The sequence below is a fragment of the Solanum dulcamara genome, chromosome 5 (assembly GCF_947179165.1).
Source record: "Solanum dulcamara chromosome 5, daSolDulc1.2, whole genome shotgun sequence".
Classification (NCBI taxonomy): domain Eukaryota; kingdom Viridiplantae; phylum Streptophyta; class Magnoliopsida; order Solanales; family Solanaceae; genus Solanum; species Solanum dulcamara.
In genome coordinates this window covers 2,026,081-2,042,894 of record NC_077241.1, presented here as the reverse complement: position 1 = coordinate 2,042,894, position 16,814 = coordinate 2,026,081, and the positions used below count along the sequence as shown (strand labels likewise).

The following is a 16,814-nucleotide window of genomic DNA, read 5'->3' as shown; positions in this document are numbered from 1 at the left end:
CATACGAAAAATGAGAAAATAGTCTAATTTATCTTGTGCGACCACTACATGCTATGAATGCTCCGTGCATCATGCCAAGGCTACACTTACTGATCCCCGGGTACTTACGGAGGATCTATAACGATTTCTTAAAAAAATTGACCAAAAGCTAGTTCACCAAAATATTCATGAGCTAACATACACAAAAAATGAGAAAATTATCTAATTCTGCTTGTGCGGACCCTAAATACTATGAATGCGTCGTGGATCCAATCGAGGATATACGTATTAATCCCCCGAATACATACGGAGGGTCCCATAATGGTTTCATGAAAAAATTGATCAGGAAGCCAGTTCACCAAAATATTCATGAGCTAACACACACGAAAAATGAGAAAATTGCCTAATTTCGATTGTGCAACCCCTAAATGTTATAAATACATCGTGAATTGTGTCAAAGTTACACGTACTGATCCCCCATGTACTTACGGAGGGTCCCATAATGGTTTTGAAAAAAACTTGACCGAAATCTAGTTCACTAAAATATTCATGGGCTAACACACACGAAAAATGAGAAAAAATTGTTTAATTTTGCTTGTGCGGCTCCTAAATGCTATTAAATCACCTGGATCGTGTTGAGTCTACTTATACTGATTCCCCTAATACTTACGGAGGTTCCCATAACGGTTTCAGGAAAAAATTGCTCGGAAGTCAGTTCACCAAAATATTAATGGGCTAACACATGAAAAATAAAAAAATTGCCTAATTCTGCTTGTGCGGCCCCTAAATTCTATGAATGCATCGTGGATCATGTCGAATCTACACGTACTGATCCCTCAGGTACTTACAGAGGTTCCTATAACAGTTTCGGGAAAAAAATGACCGGAAGACAGTTCACCAAAATATTCATTGGCTAACGTTAATGAATTTTTTGGTGATATAATTTTCTAGGAGTTTTTTCAAAAGAGCTTTACAAGACCCCCCGTAATGACCCGGGGGAATAGTACATATAGCCTCACCATGATCTACGCCATTTTTTTTAGCATTCAGGGGTCACTCAATAGGAAATAAGCGATTTTTTTTAAATTTTTTTTGTGTGTTAGTCTATGAATTTTTTGATGATATGATTTTCAAACACTTTTTCTCTAAATATTTATAGAACCCTCCATAATGGCCTAGAAAAATAGTACGTATAGCCTTACCATGATCCAAGCTATTTTAGCCACTCAATAAGAATTAGTCAATAAATATTTTGGCACTTTATTTTCAAAATCTCTATAGGACCTTTCGTAATGAACTGAAGAACATACCTCATCATGATCCATACATTTTTTTTTGCATTTAGGACCACTCAACAAAAAATAGATGATTTTCTTAATTTTTCATATATGTTAATCAATGAATTTTTAATCATTGATTTTTTTTTATGATACTCCTGTTATTAATTCTTGTATTTAGTTATTTTTGAACCAAATTATCTTATTTAGAGCATAAAACATTTACACTACCAAATTACTTGATATATAATTATAAATAAATTTTCATAATAATAAAGGGTATCCTATGGGTGTTGTGTTATAAATTTGACACGAAGTCAATTTATATAACGTAATTTAATTAAATACAAAGTTTAAATTTATCAATAAATTTCACACACTTAAACTAAATTATATTTAAATATATTAGCCTGGATAAATCCTAAAATCAACACACACTAATAATTTCCCATTGGAGAGAGAGAAAAAGGAGAAGATTGAGAGAGTTATACGGATCACCCCCAAAAGTATTGTAATAATCCGAAAATCAAATCCAAATTTTTCTTTTTACTGATTCACTTTCTCAAGGAAAAAATCAAAAAGGGAAAAAAGAACAGAGAAATGAGCAGTGCAGAACCAGAGCTTCTCACCATCGATCCTCTTGAGCTCAAATTCGCATGTGAAAAAAAATAAAATTCTTCTTCTTTCTTCTCTCTGTTTTCACCATTTTTTACAATTTTTAAAAATAATTTTTTATTTTGTTTTACAGTTGAGCTGAAGAAACAGATATCTTGTTCCCTTCAATTATCAAATAAAACTGAAAATCATGTGGCATTCAAGGTGAATTTTCGTTCCTAATTTTCTGTTTATGATTTTTGAATATGTTTTCCCATTTGTTTTTAAAATTGATTATTTTTGTTTTTTTTTCAGGTTAAAACGACGAATCCGAAAAAGTACTGTGTTCGTCCGAATACAGGCATTGTTTTGCCTCGATCCACTTGTGATATCATCGGTATTCACAATTTTTTTTTTTTTGTCTTTATGTGATATTATTTTTTATTAGTTTGTTTCAAAAAAACTATGTATTGTTATGTTTGAAAATAATTTAAACTTTTGAAGAGGTTTTAGTGCGTGAGATAAAGTGTGTTTGGACTTTGGTTGATGTTATAAGTTTATTTCGGGATAAATTTATATTGTTAATCAAGCCCTCTAATCTCAAACTTAAGTTTGGATATATCACCTTATTCCATCAAACTTGAAATTATTTTATCCCACATGGAAGTGGGATAAATTATTCTGGAATAATTTAGTTCGCGAACCAAACGACTCCTAATGTGCTTACATGTGATATTATTTCTTATTAGTTCACGAGATACGGTGTGTTTGGTTGATATTGTACGTTTATTTTGGGATAAATTTATATTGCCAACCAAACACAGTATAAATCTAATTCGAAACATAATCATGGATATCCCATGTTATCTCATTAAGCTTGAGATTATTTTATTCCATATAGGAAGTGGGAAAAATTAGTTCAAATATTTATAATTCCGCAATAATTCGGTCTGTGTACCAAACGACCCCTAACTTTCATCTTTTCAAAATACTTTCTTTTTTGCTTAAAATTCGTGCTCAATCATACTATGACGTATAAATTGGAACCCAAAGAGTATTTAATTGGTTATATTTTTGTCTTTGTCCTTGCCCACCTTCTCTAATAAGAATTTATATCTCGTTGTATGCTCCATGGATGAAAAACATAGTATTTTAGGTATATTTAACTTATGAGTCAAAAGTTCTCTCTTTCCTTATACTCCATATCCATAATGTCAAATAAATTAGGATGGAGGGAGTATTTGGAATAATCTCTTGCTCGTTCTAAGTATAGTAAGTAGAACATAGGTGAAAGAACAAGAAAAGGAACTTATTTATGGTGTTTTTAACTCTTAAGACACTAGGTGATTTTGGGCAGAATTATTTGATACCTATGTTGGATTGTTGGTGGGAGGTAGTAGGAATCCTGTGGAATAAGTTGTGGTGTGTGCAATTGGGCCGGACACCAAAACTAAAAACAAAGTTAAAAAAAGAAGAAAATTCAAATCCGACAAAAACAAAACTATGTCTTATGCCTCAATCCCAAGTAAGTTGGATTGATGTATATGAATATATATTGTCCATTTCGCTCCGTTTAAGCTCATCAGTGCAGCTTAAATGTTAACTTCAACTTATACTTCATCGAATTGAGATATTATTAGAAGTATTCGTCCTATCCGGTCCTTATTCAGCATCATATTATTTATCAGTGTCGGATTTTCGTTTCTTGGTTGGTCATTAATATTAGTTTACATCTTTTTGTAGTAACAATGCAAGCACAGAAGGAGGCCCCTGCTGACATGCAATGCAAGGACAAATTTCTACTTCAGAGTGTCGTTGCAAGTGCTGTTACCAATCCAAAAGACATCACCCAAGAAATGGTAATCATACAAATGACTGGATCTTTTTCTTCATTTTCTAATCCCGAGTCTGAAGACAAGAAAATGTACCTTTATTATCGTATTGAGTTAATGGTCAAAAACACATATGAACTATCACTTTTTCGGGAGTTTCACACTCCAACTATCAGTTGTTCCATTTTTCTACCTGAACTACACACCTCGAAGTTGATCAGGCCAACTATCATGTAGGAAAAGGGAACAGTTGGTAGTTGAGCTGTGAAACTCACGAAAAAGTGATGGTTCAGATGTGTTTTTGATCATAATCTCTTTAACTTATCCTATTGAAATGTTTAATTTTAGAAATGAATGGTAAAAGAGTGGATCATGTTTTAGTTGTTGTTGTTGTTGCGCAACCATTTAAGTGTAGTGAAGTTTTTTAATCTCTTTGTAGTTCAATAAGGAGCCTGGACGCGTTGTGGAAGAGTGCAAATTGAGAGTAATTTATCTTCCACCGCCACAACCACCATCCCCCGTGGCAGAAGGATCAGAAGAAGGTTCTTCACCAAGACAGTCCTTGACAGAGAATGGCAATCAAAATGGTTCTGAGGTTGTTTACTAAATCGTTTAATTCTTATTTATCGCCTTTAATGATTTTTTGTATGTTCACTCTTACTCTTAACAAAACTTGATTATTCATGAATATCATTGCAGCTCACAAGAACATTTCTTGAAACTCATGACAAATCTACAGAGGTGAAATTTCTACTACAATTCCATATTGCTCCACACATTTACGTTCCATTTAAGTCAAATACACGTGTGCATCTTAGTTTACTTATGTCCTATTAAAAGTCAATAATATATGTGTGTATCGTAGTTTATTTCGTATGAATGTCAAGTTTTGTGTATGTTCTATACCTGTGTTCATCTATGGATGTTATTATTTGCCAATGTTCACATGTGGTAAGTTAGTGTAGATTGATATGCACATGTACTTCATATCTCCCATGTTTCTAATGCTGATTATTTTGAGTTATGAGTTCTGATCCCCACAGCTTATTTTCTGATATAATCCGAGTGCTGCGTTATACATTTCTCTCCTCATTCTCTTAGGGGTTGTTTGGTTCGCGGACTAAGTTATTCCGGGACTAATGAAAAGTGATGGCATTTTCCATGTGCGCAAACAAATTGGGGCTTTTTTGCACAATGCATTTGCAGCTGCTCTTAAATCTTCGAACTTTGGATGCTTGCAGCTAATGATTTTATAAATATGTTTGGAAGGAGATACAATTTTTTGTCAACATGGCTAATGTAGACGTGTTATTTCAGGCAAAGTCTGTTATTTACAGATTGACGGAGGAGAAAGCTGGTGCTCTACATCAGAGCAACAGACTTCGTCAAGAATTGGTAAGGAGTTACATTACTATCTTTGATTGATTCTCATGTCTTTTGTATATCTATGAGCAGTTTTGTGTGCAAGTCCCTCTGCCAAATTTGAACAGGTTGGGTGGGTCATGTTTTCATGGGCTCATTTTGTTGCCCCTACTCCATACCAAGCAAGTTATGATAGTTTGTATTGTGAGGATTCATCATAAATTGACTAAACGTCTACACCTACTACTACTACTACTATATCCGGGCTTGCGACCGGAAATGTGAGCAAGCTACACAAACAGAATTGTCAGCTGAACTTGTGTAGAAATACAAATAGTCTGCTCTGTAACTTTTGCATTATGAGTGGTTATATCTTTTATCATTTGTTGCTCATACTCTCCAAAAAATATTGTCGCCTCCGTGTCAGATCCTCCAAAACTTTACTACTTTTGAAGGATTCGGCACACATCAATCAACATTTTTGAAGAGTTTGAGCAACATAACTTTTAGTTACAATAGCTTACTTCTGAAACACTGTGTAGGAACTTCTGAGGCGCGATATCAGCAAAAGCTGCAGTGGTGGTGTTTCGTTCATGTTTGTCATCGTCATTGGCTTGATTGGTGTAGTTTTGGGCTACATTCTCAAAAGTTCATGAGCAGTCACCATATACTCCATTAAAATGTTTGTTTCTCAACCTCAGAGAATCATTGTGGAGAAAAAAAGAAGAGAAGCTAGCCAAATGATTGAAACAACTGTGATTTTGTCTTAGTTTAGCTGCACTCTTTAGTAGGAAAAAAGTTGTCTAGCTGGTCTTTCGTTTGCCTGCAATCTCTCTGTAAAAGTGTGATTGGCTCAAAAAGAAGTTGCTAACCAAGTATTATGGATGATAATCCTAGCTTGAAATTTTTTCATAATAACTTTGTGTATCTATTTGACTGGATAAAATAGTTTGATTCTAGCTATGGTAGACAAAGTTATCTGGTACTTATAATTGATGAAAGGTAGAAAGTATTTGATTGAATAATCGAGGAGTAAGTAAATTGGTCTGGACATGACACACGATTTTCTTAAAGTCGAAAGTGAAGTTTTAATCAGTGAAGGACAAATATAACTAGTTTAAAGAGGGATGGAGTAAATATAACTGTACGAATATATTTATTGAAAAAGTACAATGGATAGTAAAAAAACAAATAGACCATTTTCAAAAGTCAAAAGGTGGTGTAATAACGCAAAACATTAAAAGGTGAAAGACTTTCAAATAGTGTTATTAAGGTATATCCTTTTTTATTCTAACTATGGCAACACTAGCCTGCGATGAGCACATTTCTTGTAAAGAAGCTTTATTATCAAGAGTAAATCTCAACCGTTAATATACACACATCTTTTTTGGTTAATAATTGTGATGTCTGAGTGAACTTGCATAATTAATTTTACGAATAAATACTATTATTTATCGATATAACTATCGAGTTAATCTTGTCTACTAATTAAGATTTGATCAAATGAGATGAAATCATCTGATAGCTTTAAGATTTAAACTCAAAAGACGAAATCACCTGATATATTGTATTAAGTGTGCGGATAAAATATATTTCACTATAACTATATGCGCGGATACATTGTATTTTACGGCATAGATATTGTATCCTAGCAGATATACTTATTATGTGCGCAGACAGAATAAATTTCACTATTACTATGCTCATAAATACAATGTATTTCGTTACATGAATATTATATATACACAGATACACTTATTAAGCATGTGAATTCAACGAATTTCACTAATACTATGAACGTGAATACATATATTTCGCCACAAAAATATTATATATATATATATATTTATTTATTTATTTATTATACGCAAGAATACTATGTATTTCACTATAACTCTATTTACAAATTTTTCCATAAAAAATAATCCAAATTTCAAATAAATATTGTTTTGACTTTTATCCTGGGTTCTTGAAGCCCACGTTGCTCATATCTCTAAGCAACCACACACGAGTTTTTTCCCAATATATAAAATAAAGTATATACTTAAAAACTTTTTAAAAAAGAATTTGGATAATGATAAAAAATTAGGCTACGTACATTATTTATAGAGAGTCCAAAACACAAAGCAAAAGCAAAAGTTTTATTAATCATTCAATTCAATCAAACCTTGTACTGTTTTTCCCTTTCTTGTTCAATCTTCTCTAGGAAAAAGGTACAATCTTTATTATCTCTTTTCATAATTACAATATATTTTTCTTAGTTTTTCTCAATTTTTTGTTTTGTGTAGCATAGAACTGATTTGGGTTTTAAGGTCAAAATTGATTGATTGATTTGAGTTCAAGATTCTTGCTTTATCAATTGGATGTTTGTTTTTCTTTCTACTTTAGTTGATTTAATTCTCTTGATTGTGTTATTTACTTTCTGGGGTTGTTCTTTTGATGGTCTTATTCCCTTATCTGAGTTTAATTTTTCTTCCAGTTGAAGTTTTTGATTTTCTGAGTTTAATAATTTATGGATTGTAGTTTTTTTTTTTTAAAAAAAGAAGGAATTGGATGTATTTGGTGATGGGTATTTCAATTTAACATAAAGATTTATGCTTTTTTGTTGTTGTTTGAAGCCAGGAGAATTAGGATTTGATGGTCTTATTAGCTTTATATCAGTTTAATCCTTTGTGAAGTTTTAAGGATCTGTTAATCTTTAATTGTTGTTCTTTTCCTTATTTAGAAGCATTAGATAGTATTCGCTTAGGTAGGAGTGCTTTGTCTTGTTGCCCTTACTAGTAATCGTAGGACTACACTTGCACTTTCTTGTTCATACTTCATCGATTTCTGTGACTATCTATTATTTCGTGTAGTTTGTTTGTAGTATTATGTTGTTGTAGTACTATTATGTTCTTGTATGTTGTTTTGTTACTATCTATTATATATTGTACTTTCATTATGTCTTTTCTTAGACTGTTTTTGCCTTGAGCCTACGTGACGACGTGACGTAAGGTAGAGGTAAAGCCTGCGTATACTTTACCCTCCCTAGACTCCACTGTGTGGATTACACTGGATATGATATTGTAGATAGTATTTGTGTAGTATCTTATTCTTCAATTTTTACTACCTTTTGTTGCTTCTTTTGCTTTGTTCATCTTGCTATTTTGTTGTCATTATTTTTTTTTCAATTCTGTTGTGATTTCACTTCTTTTGAGCCTGGGGTCGGTCGGAAACAACCTATTTACCTCACAAAGGTAGGGATAAGGTGTGCATACATTCTATCCTTGTCAGACCCCACTTGTGGGATTACACCGGATATGTTGTTGTTGTTGTTGTTATCTTTAATTGTTGTTTTGCAAGGAAATATGAGTTGTAGTGTTTTGTTCTTCTTTTTTGTTGTTGTTGAAGAAATTGGCTTTATTTTGTAATGGTATGTCAGTTTAACATAAAGATTTTTGCTTTTTTGATGGTTGAATTCAGGAAGATATTATATATATATGGCAAAGAGTTCATTCAAGCAAGAACATGATCTTGGTTTGTATTGAACTTTTGTTTTGTGAATTTTTGCATAATGCTTTGTGATTAGGGTCATTATTCATTTTTGATTCTGTTGTTTCTTACACTGTGCAGAGAAGAGACGCGCTGAAGCTTCTAGGATTAGGGAAAAATACCCAGATAGGATTCCGGTGAGAATTAAGTTTTCATTGGAATTTACGTTTTGCATATATACAAATTTAATTTTTTGGGTTGTTGGTTGGTTCAATTTGAATGTAAGTACTTATGTGTTGTTTATGCTTGGTATATATTTAAATGGAGTTCGAGTAATTGGCAATCTATGTTGCTATGAATCTACTAAAATGTTGCTATACCATATTTGATAGTCTAATAATGCATTAGTTTTGGAGGATATGACATACATCCCATGACATTTTTGTAGAGTCCGAGCAACATTGCTTGCAATTCTCTGTCATTCAATGTTATCTGATATAAACCTAGATAAGATAGGTATACTGGCAATAATGATGTTTACAGTTGCACGTCGCATCAAAGAGTAAACTGGAATCTAACTCAGCAATCCGGTCACTCATTTGCTGGTGCCAAGCTGCAGTTTGAATCAGAAAGGGCTAAATATACGATGAGCAAAATACATGATCACCATTGTTGAGAAACACGATTGCAAAATATAAGATCATCATTGCTAAGAAATACGATGCATTGTAAAATACATGATCATCATTGTTAAATATTTTGTCTAAAGTAAAATGAGATTTGGCTTCTCATGTTTAGTGGATTAGCCAATTTGGCTCAAGTGTTGCTGCTTTAATATTTTATTCTCTTCGGGGGTCTTATGGGCTGAAGTCTCGTATCCTCCGCGGCTTCTGTTGAGTCTGTTTATATGATGTGCAGGTAATAGTTGAAAAGGCTGAAAGGAGTGATATTCCCAACATTGACAAGAAAAAGTAAGCACTTGTCAATATTTTTCACATTATATCGATCTAAAGATTCTAAACACTACATCGTTTTGTAAATCTTTGTTCCTATTTCGTTTGTTAGAACATGCCATTTTTCATGAGTATATAATCACTTCCTCCTTGGCAAAGGACGTTTTCCATCTTACCTTCTCCTTGCCAAAAGTTCTTTAATATTTTCATCATAGCTTTTACTCTTGCATTTGTTTCACATCATTTTCCAAAAAACGATTTTCTTAGTCGAGGGTCCATCCAAAACCACCTTTCTACCCCCACGAAGGTAGGGGTAAGGTATGTGTACGCCCACCATCTCCAGACCTCACTTGTGGGAATTACTGGATATGTTGTTGTTAACTATTGTTGTCTTCACCACCAAACTAAGACATAATATCTTGGCATCTAGTTTTGTTACCAGGAAAAAACTTATTATTCATGTGTTTTTCTAATTGATAAAATTGCAGGTATCTTGTCCCAGCTGACTTGACAGTAGGACAGTTTGTGTATGTCATCCGCAAAAGGATTAAATTGAGTGCAGAAAAGGCGATTTTCATATTCGTCGACAATGTCCTACCACCAACAGGTGAGTGCTAATCTCCAAAACTATTGTTGCACCCGTATTGAATCCCCAAAAAATGCTCTACGTTCGGAGGATTCGATCTGCACCCGTCAATATTTTTGAAGAGCCCGAACAACATAGATAAATAGTATTTCAACAATTGCCGATATTGAACTTTAGTATTTGAAAATACTGGTGAAATATTTAGTAGGCGTTTGGACATAGATTTAGTTGAATTTTTTTTTTTAAAGGAAGGATTTTTGAAATTGAAGCTGAAAAATGATATTTGGAAGTTTGAGTTGTGTTTGGACATGCATGTCACTCGAAAGAAAGTTAAAGTTTCAGAAACTCGCCTTCAAGAACTGCCCAAAAAATGTAGTGATTTTTTTTTCAGTGAAAAACTTTGTATGTCCAAACTTTGTTATGAAGACTGAAGAGTATTTCAATTGAAATAATGAATTTTTGCTCACAAATCATCCACTTTTTAACTTCCAAAAGTATTTTTCGACTTTAACTTCAAATACTCTTTTCCCCGAACCCCTTTAGTCTGAAGTGGGAAAGCTGATTTGCTCTTTGCAGGTGCAATCATGTCTTCCATCTATGACGAGAAGAAGGATGAAGATGGTTTCCTCTATGTTACCTACAGTGGGGAAAACACATTTGGGGACCTTAACTTGGTGTAGCTTTCATGGTATTGACTTTGGGTCATTTGCTTAAAGCTCTCACTTCATCGTCCATCTGACACTCAACACTGTTGTGTCCTACTAATATTTCACCTGCTGCTTCCATTTTATATAGGTTTTAATAGTAAAAAAGAAGTTGTGTATATAGCTCATATCTATGTATAGTTCAAGAAAACAAGTGTTAAAATCTTCTGGCAAGTGATGTTAATAAACAGTTGAATTCAGTCTCATTGTCAATGGTGTTATTATTCTGGAACAGTATCTTTAACTTACATATACTGCATCAGTTGGTTTGACTTCAAGAGTCGTTAGTTTATTCATTCTTTGCAAGGTCACCCATTAACGAGTAATCCTAATGTAGGCAGATTTGGTCAGGGAGATGCAGAAATAGTACTAAGGGGCACTTTCTTACCCCTCACTGGCCTGCTCGTGTTCTTAGCCCCGCAACCAAGTATAACAGTTAAAGGATTAAAGGTCCCTTACAATACCAATTGTATGCACAGGAGATAAAAGAATAATTAACTTAAACAGAAATAAAAGTAGTTGGGAGGCGTAATGTATGTAGTCTTACATATATCGGCTAGGAAAAGTAAGCAGTGAATCCGAACAACCATTTGTGTAAAAAATCTCGATAAAGATAAAACTTCACAGACCAACAAGGAAATGGTAAAATATCCACAGCATTACATGTTTAAAGAGGTTAATTCAAAACTCAAATCCGATGAAACCTATCAACCAAGTACAATCATGTGATAAACCTTAAAAGAAATCAAATTTAAAACCAGCAATTTTTGCTGGTTTTAAGGAATTTCCCACTGGCACTGGCTTTTCTGGGAATGGGGTCAGTTTAAGCACCGCTGCAGTTGACGATAAAAGGTTTAACAGACTTGATGAATTCTGAAGTCCTCATCCCCAGTTTGAGATCAATCTCCCCGCCTCCCAACCAGAAGAAGTCAGAGTTGAGCTTTGTAATTGCTTCATCCAAAATCACCTGGTAAACTTAGTAGTATGAGTTGCAATTATAATACCAACAATATCGTTAGGAGCATATGTGCTTGTCATTCCCAAGTGTGTGCTCTAGTTGTCAATTCGAGCGGAGATAAAAAATACTAGGTCTTTATTTGTCCAAGCCTTGGAGGATAGAATTACCCGATACCTATGTTAGTGGAAGGTAGCAAGTACCCCATAGAAATAGTCGAGGTGCACACAAACTGGCCCAGTAAATAACATTTTTAAGCTTTAGGGGTAAAAGGATGTTTGAATTGAATTTCGAAAACTCAATATTTTGAAGGAAACCATCAAGAGAACATGAACTCATTACATTCACTTCTACTGATGAAATAGTGTTCTTTAGTTGTTGACTATTATTCAGTAGAACATTAATCTTCTAAACAAGTTTCACCACATTTCTTTGAACTTTAGTTCCCTAGGTACACTTTTATATATTAACCTATAAAAAAAAGGGGGCGTGGGGGGGGGGGGGGGAGGGGGGCAGTGCGGAATTACGCAACAACAACAACATACCCAGTGAATAAAATTTCCTAAAAAGCAAAGAGAGTGAATACCGGTATATCAGTTTTCATGCCAACACACGCAACTCCATTGTGTTCATAACCAGTCAGTTTCATTGATGTCTCCTCGGGAGCAAGTCTCACTGCAAAAAGCAGACAATAGCAAATATTATGCTACATGAAGTGTACAACATAATGTGACACCAAATATTGGCAACTCATAAACTTGGAACATATATCTGTATATGTTTCTAACAAAAATATGGTTGGATACATCAACAACCAAAAATATAGTACTCCCTATGTTGAAATTTGTTTGTCTACTTTTGACTTGGCACGGCTTTCAAAAAAGTGAAGAAGACTTGAATCTTGAAGTTTTAGAAACTAAAGATAAGTAGATTGTACCAATATGTCATTTAATCTTGAAGTCTTAAAACATATCATGTGGAAAGTTGAAACTAAAGAGTTGTCAAAAAAGGAAAGAGACATTCTTTTTGAAACGGACTAAAAAGGAAAATAAGACAAACAAATTGAACCGAGGGAATAATAGTAAGCAGAAAACCGCATAGATAAAGTCTCTCAACCTCATAACTTCAGTTCTTTACTGTGTGTTTTCTAAGCGAATAATTTATTCCAGTTTCTCTGAGTTTTGCATCCAGTGGTTGAATCATAATTAACATGTTCATTGTATTACTGGCAGAGAAGACGCAACTTCATGACAGTTTATCTAGAAGGTGAGTAAACAAATTGTATAGAGAAAAAGAGGTGCACCAAAATTTCCATTAACAGATCATTTAGGCATACCATCCAAACAGTAGAATAACAATTTGTTCCTGAATTACATGCTTCTTTGAAACAACCAGTCAATAAGCTGCAATTTGTGAGAGATAATTACGTCGCGTGACAAGTCTTATCCCATCGCTTGGCCTCTCTAATATGCTAAACTCCAAGTAAAACCTCATAAAAAGATTGCTAAAGTCATCTCCGACAAAACCAGCACATGAAGTGTGAAACACGTACAGTTAGCAGTGCCCAACTTTCTTTTTCTTTTTTAACCATTAAATACACAGAAGAAGACATTCCAAAGCGACCTCATTACGAGAAATGTTTTTGATTAAGTTCATTACAAAAAATATCTCAGTCTCTTTTAAAAGCTGCAAAGTTAAAGTTGGACTCAAAAGATTCTAAAGAATGTGACTGGCCCGAGGAAGACAAAAAGGTTGCTTCTTTGTACTCAATAAGACATAAACATATACTTCAAATTTCAATCAACAAGCATATGCAGTATAAATAAGCGCGCTCATTTACGTCATTTGATTGCTTCTTTATACTCAATAAAACATAAATATATACTTTAAATATGCACTATAAACATGCATATTCATTTATGGTTATTGATTTTGTTTATATATACATCAAACGTTGCCTGAGTAGAGGGATTGGATGTTGAGGGATTTCTATAGCCGACCCCAACTAATTAGGATTGAGGCACTGTTGATTCCTTGATTGATACATCCAAAAGCCTACACAACTAATATGGTCCTTTCTGCAAAGTCTTTTCTTAGTATGATCAAATTAACACTTCTAATTCAATATTTTCAGACAGGGTTAAGATTCTCCAATTCAATTTTCATTCAATCACTTTAACTGCTAGACCTAATGAATGTGCTGTTTAGAGAAGGAACTTACTGTTGAATTTCTTTTTGGCTATCTTGCCATCGTTGAGAGTGTATAGGAAATTCTTCACAGTCTCAGCATTGAATCGGGCAGTATACTGCAATTAAGATAGTATAAGAAGAACGTTATGTTCTTCGTAGATACTATTGTAGACCCCAAAACAGAAATGAAGTTGCATAATAGTCACCTGTACAACAACAACGTAGTACTTTGAATTGTTACGATCACTACAATCAGTAATATTAGATGGGGCTTGAGTATTTACCTGCATTTGAGCAGACAGATTTGACTAAGATAGGAAAGAGTCCCTTCTAAAGAAACACCGAGATATTTCAAAGTTAAAAGCACCGACAACAACAACAACATACCCAAAGTAATCCCACAAGTTGGGTCTGGGGAGTGTAGACTGTACCCCCACACAAACACAACCGAATTCAACAAAAACAAAGGAAAAGGAGCATGCAATATCATAACCATTTGCAACACGAGAATTTCATGTATTGAATTGCACAAGTACAATGAAATTTTGTTTGAGGTAAATGTAGTTGTTCTCATAACCATTTTTCCAACTTCCACAACTTTCAAAAATGCAAAACCATTAAATTACTCAAGCTTTAAACTTTGATGTGATTTCTTCTCAACAAGCTAACTTTAAACTATTACTTAACTGTTTTCTTCCTCTACCACTAATATACACAAGTCCAGATGAATATCTTAAACATTGTGCCCAATTTAACACCGTTATAAACTGAAACAGATTCGAATTTTGAAAAACTTTTCGCGTGTGATCAAATTTCTATTAGTTAGTTCAGTTAAACAAATAAAATGTCATCTCCTTTAATTATACACATCAACTTCAATTGGAATCAGCCTTAGGTTTTACTACTTTGTGAGGCTAATGCATATGGTATAATTAAAGGAGGTACTATATTTTAAATGGTTAACTTATGTACTTAATGAACACATGAGAACATCATAAAAGCTTTTCCAAATTTTGAATAAAAATTACTCCCTCTGTTCCAATTTGATGGACTTACATTCTTTTTTAGTCCGTTTCAAAATAATGTCTCTTTTTTTTTTAGCAATTCTTTAATTTCAACTATAAGCATAACATGTTGACTACAATATTCAAATTTTTTTTCCTTTCTTAAACTACATGTCAACTAAATTGAAATTTAATGACTAATTTAACAGACTGTCAATGTATTAGTCCTAATACTATTGCGAAATTAATACCAAATGCTTGTATAAACATGAAGATGAAGATGGATAGGAGGTACCAGAACAATGCTTTTGCAGAGATGATGAACAGATGCAGCACCGAGAACATCACGACGAGCTTCGAGAGGCCAATCATAGTAATCAGAGGCAACGCGCTTGAAGCTGAAATCTCTGACGCCATTCCCGAGGAGAATGGAGGATAGGCGGTCCTCGGTGGTGGTTACGGCTGTACCGGCGGCGGCGGTGGAGAGAGGAGAATCGTCCGTGGGAAGAAGAGAGCGCTCGAGGTTTGTTATTCGTTGGAGGATTCGGGTTTGGATTCTCTCCAAATCCACTAATGACTCCATTGCCCTTCAACTCTTTCCCTTTGGTACTTTGTGGTGATTGGACTAGAAAATGTTTATGTTTTTACTTTTCTTAAAAATGAGATTTAAAAAATAAAATTACTACTCACTCCGTCCCATGTGTCGGATAAAAAGAGTGGTGCGGCCTCAGATAACGTCTAGTTTAGTGTAGCATCTTGATTCTGCCTTCTTTTTGTCGAGTTGGGTAACAATGAAACATCTCATTTTATGTAACGATTGGTTTAGTGTGATCATATTGTTATTTTAAAAATTTCTACTCATTTTGTTTTTACTTATTATTTAATAATTTTACTTTATCTTTTATCCTACCTTTTTATAGTAGTTCTATCTTGTACCTTACTTTTTTTCATAGGTTTATCATTCAAATTGTTAATGTGCTATATTATGTAAGGACGGAGAACGATACAATCTATCCAAATGTTGTATTCATTAAAACAATACAATATTATATAATACAATATATTATGAAATTTATACGGAACAATCATCCAAACAGAGTGTTAATCTAGTTATATTAAGTTATGCTAAATAAAGAAATACTTTCTCTTTCTCAATTTAGATGACATCCTTTTCTTTTTAGTCTATCTCAAAAAGAACAATACATTTTCATATTTAATAATTTTAATTAAAATCTTTTCTTTATCCTTAATAAAATGACTTATAATCACATAAATATCTAAAAATTATTTTACAAAAAAATTTTGACTTTTAAAATTTTTTTCTTTATATATCAAATAAATATTGTCACATAAATTAACACCTAAGAACCTAAGGAATCGTTTGGTAGGAAGACCACAACAAAAAAAATAATCTAATCCGACATTTATCTAATACATCTCATTTGGTGGTATTAGTAATACATCAGTTTAATACCATGAGATTAAAGTATGTAAAGACAAAAATATCTCTCAAATCATTTCAATCATTTTATTTACTTTCTTGATTTTATGTTTTATATTTGTACTAGTAAATTTATTTAAATAAATTAGCTTACAAATTTTATTATTTAGACAGAGTTGTTTGTTGCTAAATAAATCAAATACAAATCAATACAATATTTGAAATGTGAGTTAGTTAACATTTGCTAATTTAAAAAGCAAATGTATCACCACATGACATTTGTGATTTTAATTGAATGTATTATTTACTTATATATATATATGTGATTTTCTAATTATTTGTATTTTGAACAATTTATAAAATTGTATAAATATTAAATATATAACTTGCAATTTTTAGGTGTAAACATAGATCCTTTATTCGATTTTACAATTGTTTACCATTTTTTGATTTTCAAAGTAGATAA

General features: G+C 33.1%; 3 protein-coding genes across 4 annotated transcripts; 2 read left to right on the top strand and 1 right to left on the bottom strand.

Moving 5' to 3' along the window:
* The first annotated feature begins 1,687 nt into the window (after nt 1-1,687).
* LOC129888718 (vesicle-associated protein 1-2-like) lies at nt 1,688-6,029 on the top strand. The gene is made up of 8 exons (XM_055963698.1): nt 1,688-1,914; nt 2,005-2,075; nt 2,166-2,247; nt 3,594-3,709; nt 4,122-4,277; nt 4,382-4,423; nt 5,000-5,077; nt 5,587-6,029. The coding sequence occupies exons 1-8, from the start codon at nt 1,857-1,859 to the stop codon at nt 5,698-5,700; spliced, it is 717 nt and encodes a 238-aa protein (XP_055819673.1). The 5' UTR covers nt 1,688-1,856; the 3' UTR covers nt 5,701-6,029.
* A 1,073-nt stretch (nt 6,030-7,102) lies between these two features.
* LOC129888717 (autophagy-related protein 8f) lies at nt 7,103-10,990 on the top strand. The gene is made up of 6 exons (XM_055963697.1): nt 7,103-7,257; nt 8,507-8,560; nt 8,657-8,712; nt 9,434-9,486; nt 9,957-10,075; nt 10,631-10,990. The coding sequence occupies exons 2-6, from the start codon at nt 8,524-8,526 to the stop codon at nt 10,732-10,734; spliced, it is 369 nt and encodes a 122-aa protein (XP_055819672.1). The 5' UTR covers nt 7,103-7,257; nt 8,507-8,523; the 3' UTR covers nt 10,735-10,990.
* A 251-nt stretch (nt 10,991-11,241) lies between these two features.
* Nucleotides 11,242-15,558, bottom strand: LOC129888716 (uncharacterized). 2 transcript variants are annotated; one of them, XM_055963695.1, is made up of 5 exons: nt 15,203-15,554; nt 14,110-14,187; nt 13,935-14,019; nt 12,300-12,388; nt 11,242-11,725 (listed from the first exon to the last, which is right to left on the bottom strand). In XM_055963695.1, exons 1-5 carry the CDS (start codon nt 15,488-15,490, stop codon nt 11,582-11,584), a joined length of 684 nt encoding a protein of 227 aa, XP_055819670.1. In that variant the 5' UTR covers nt 15,491-15,554; the 3' UTR covers nt 11,242-11,581. The 2 variants fall into 2 exon arrangements, with proteins under 2 accessions (XP_055819670.1, XP_055819671.1); XM_055963696.1 differs by lacking the exon at nt 14,110-14,187 and having other exon boundaries at nt 15,203-15,558.
* Between the last annotated feature and the right edge of the window lie 1,256 nt (nt 15,559-16,814).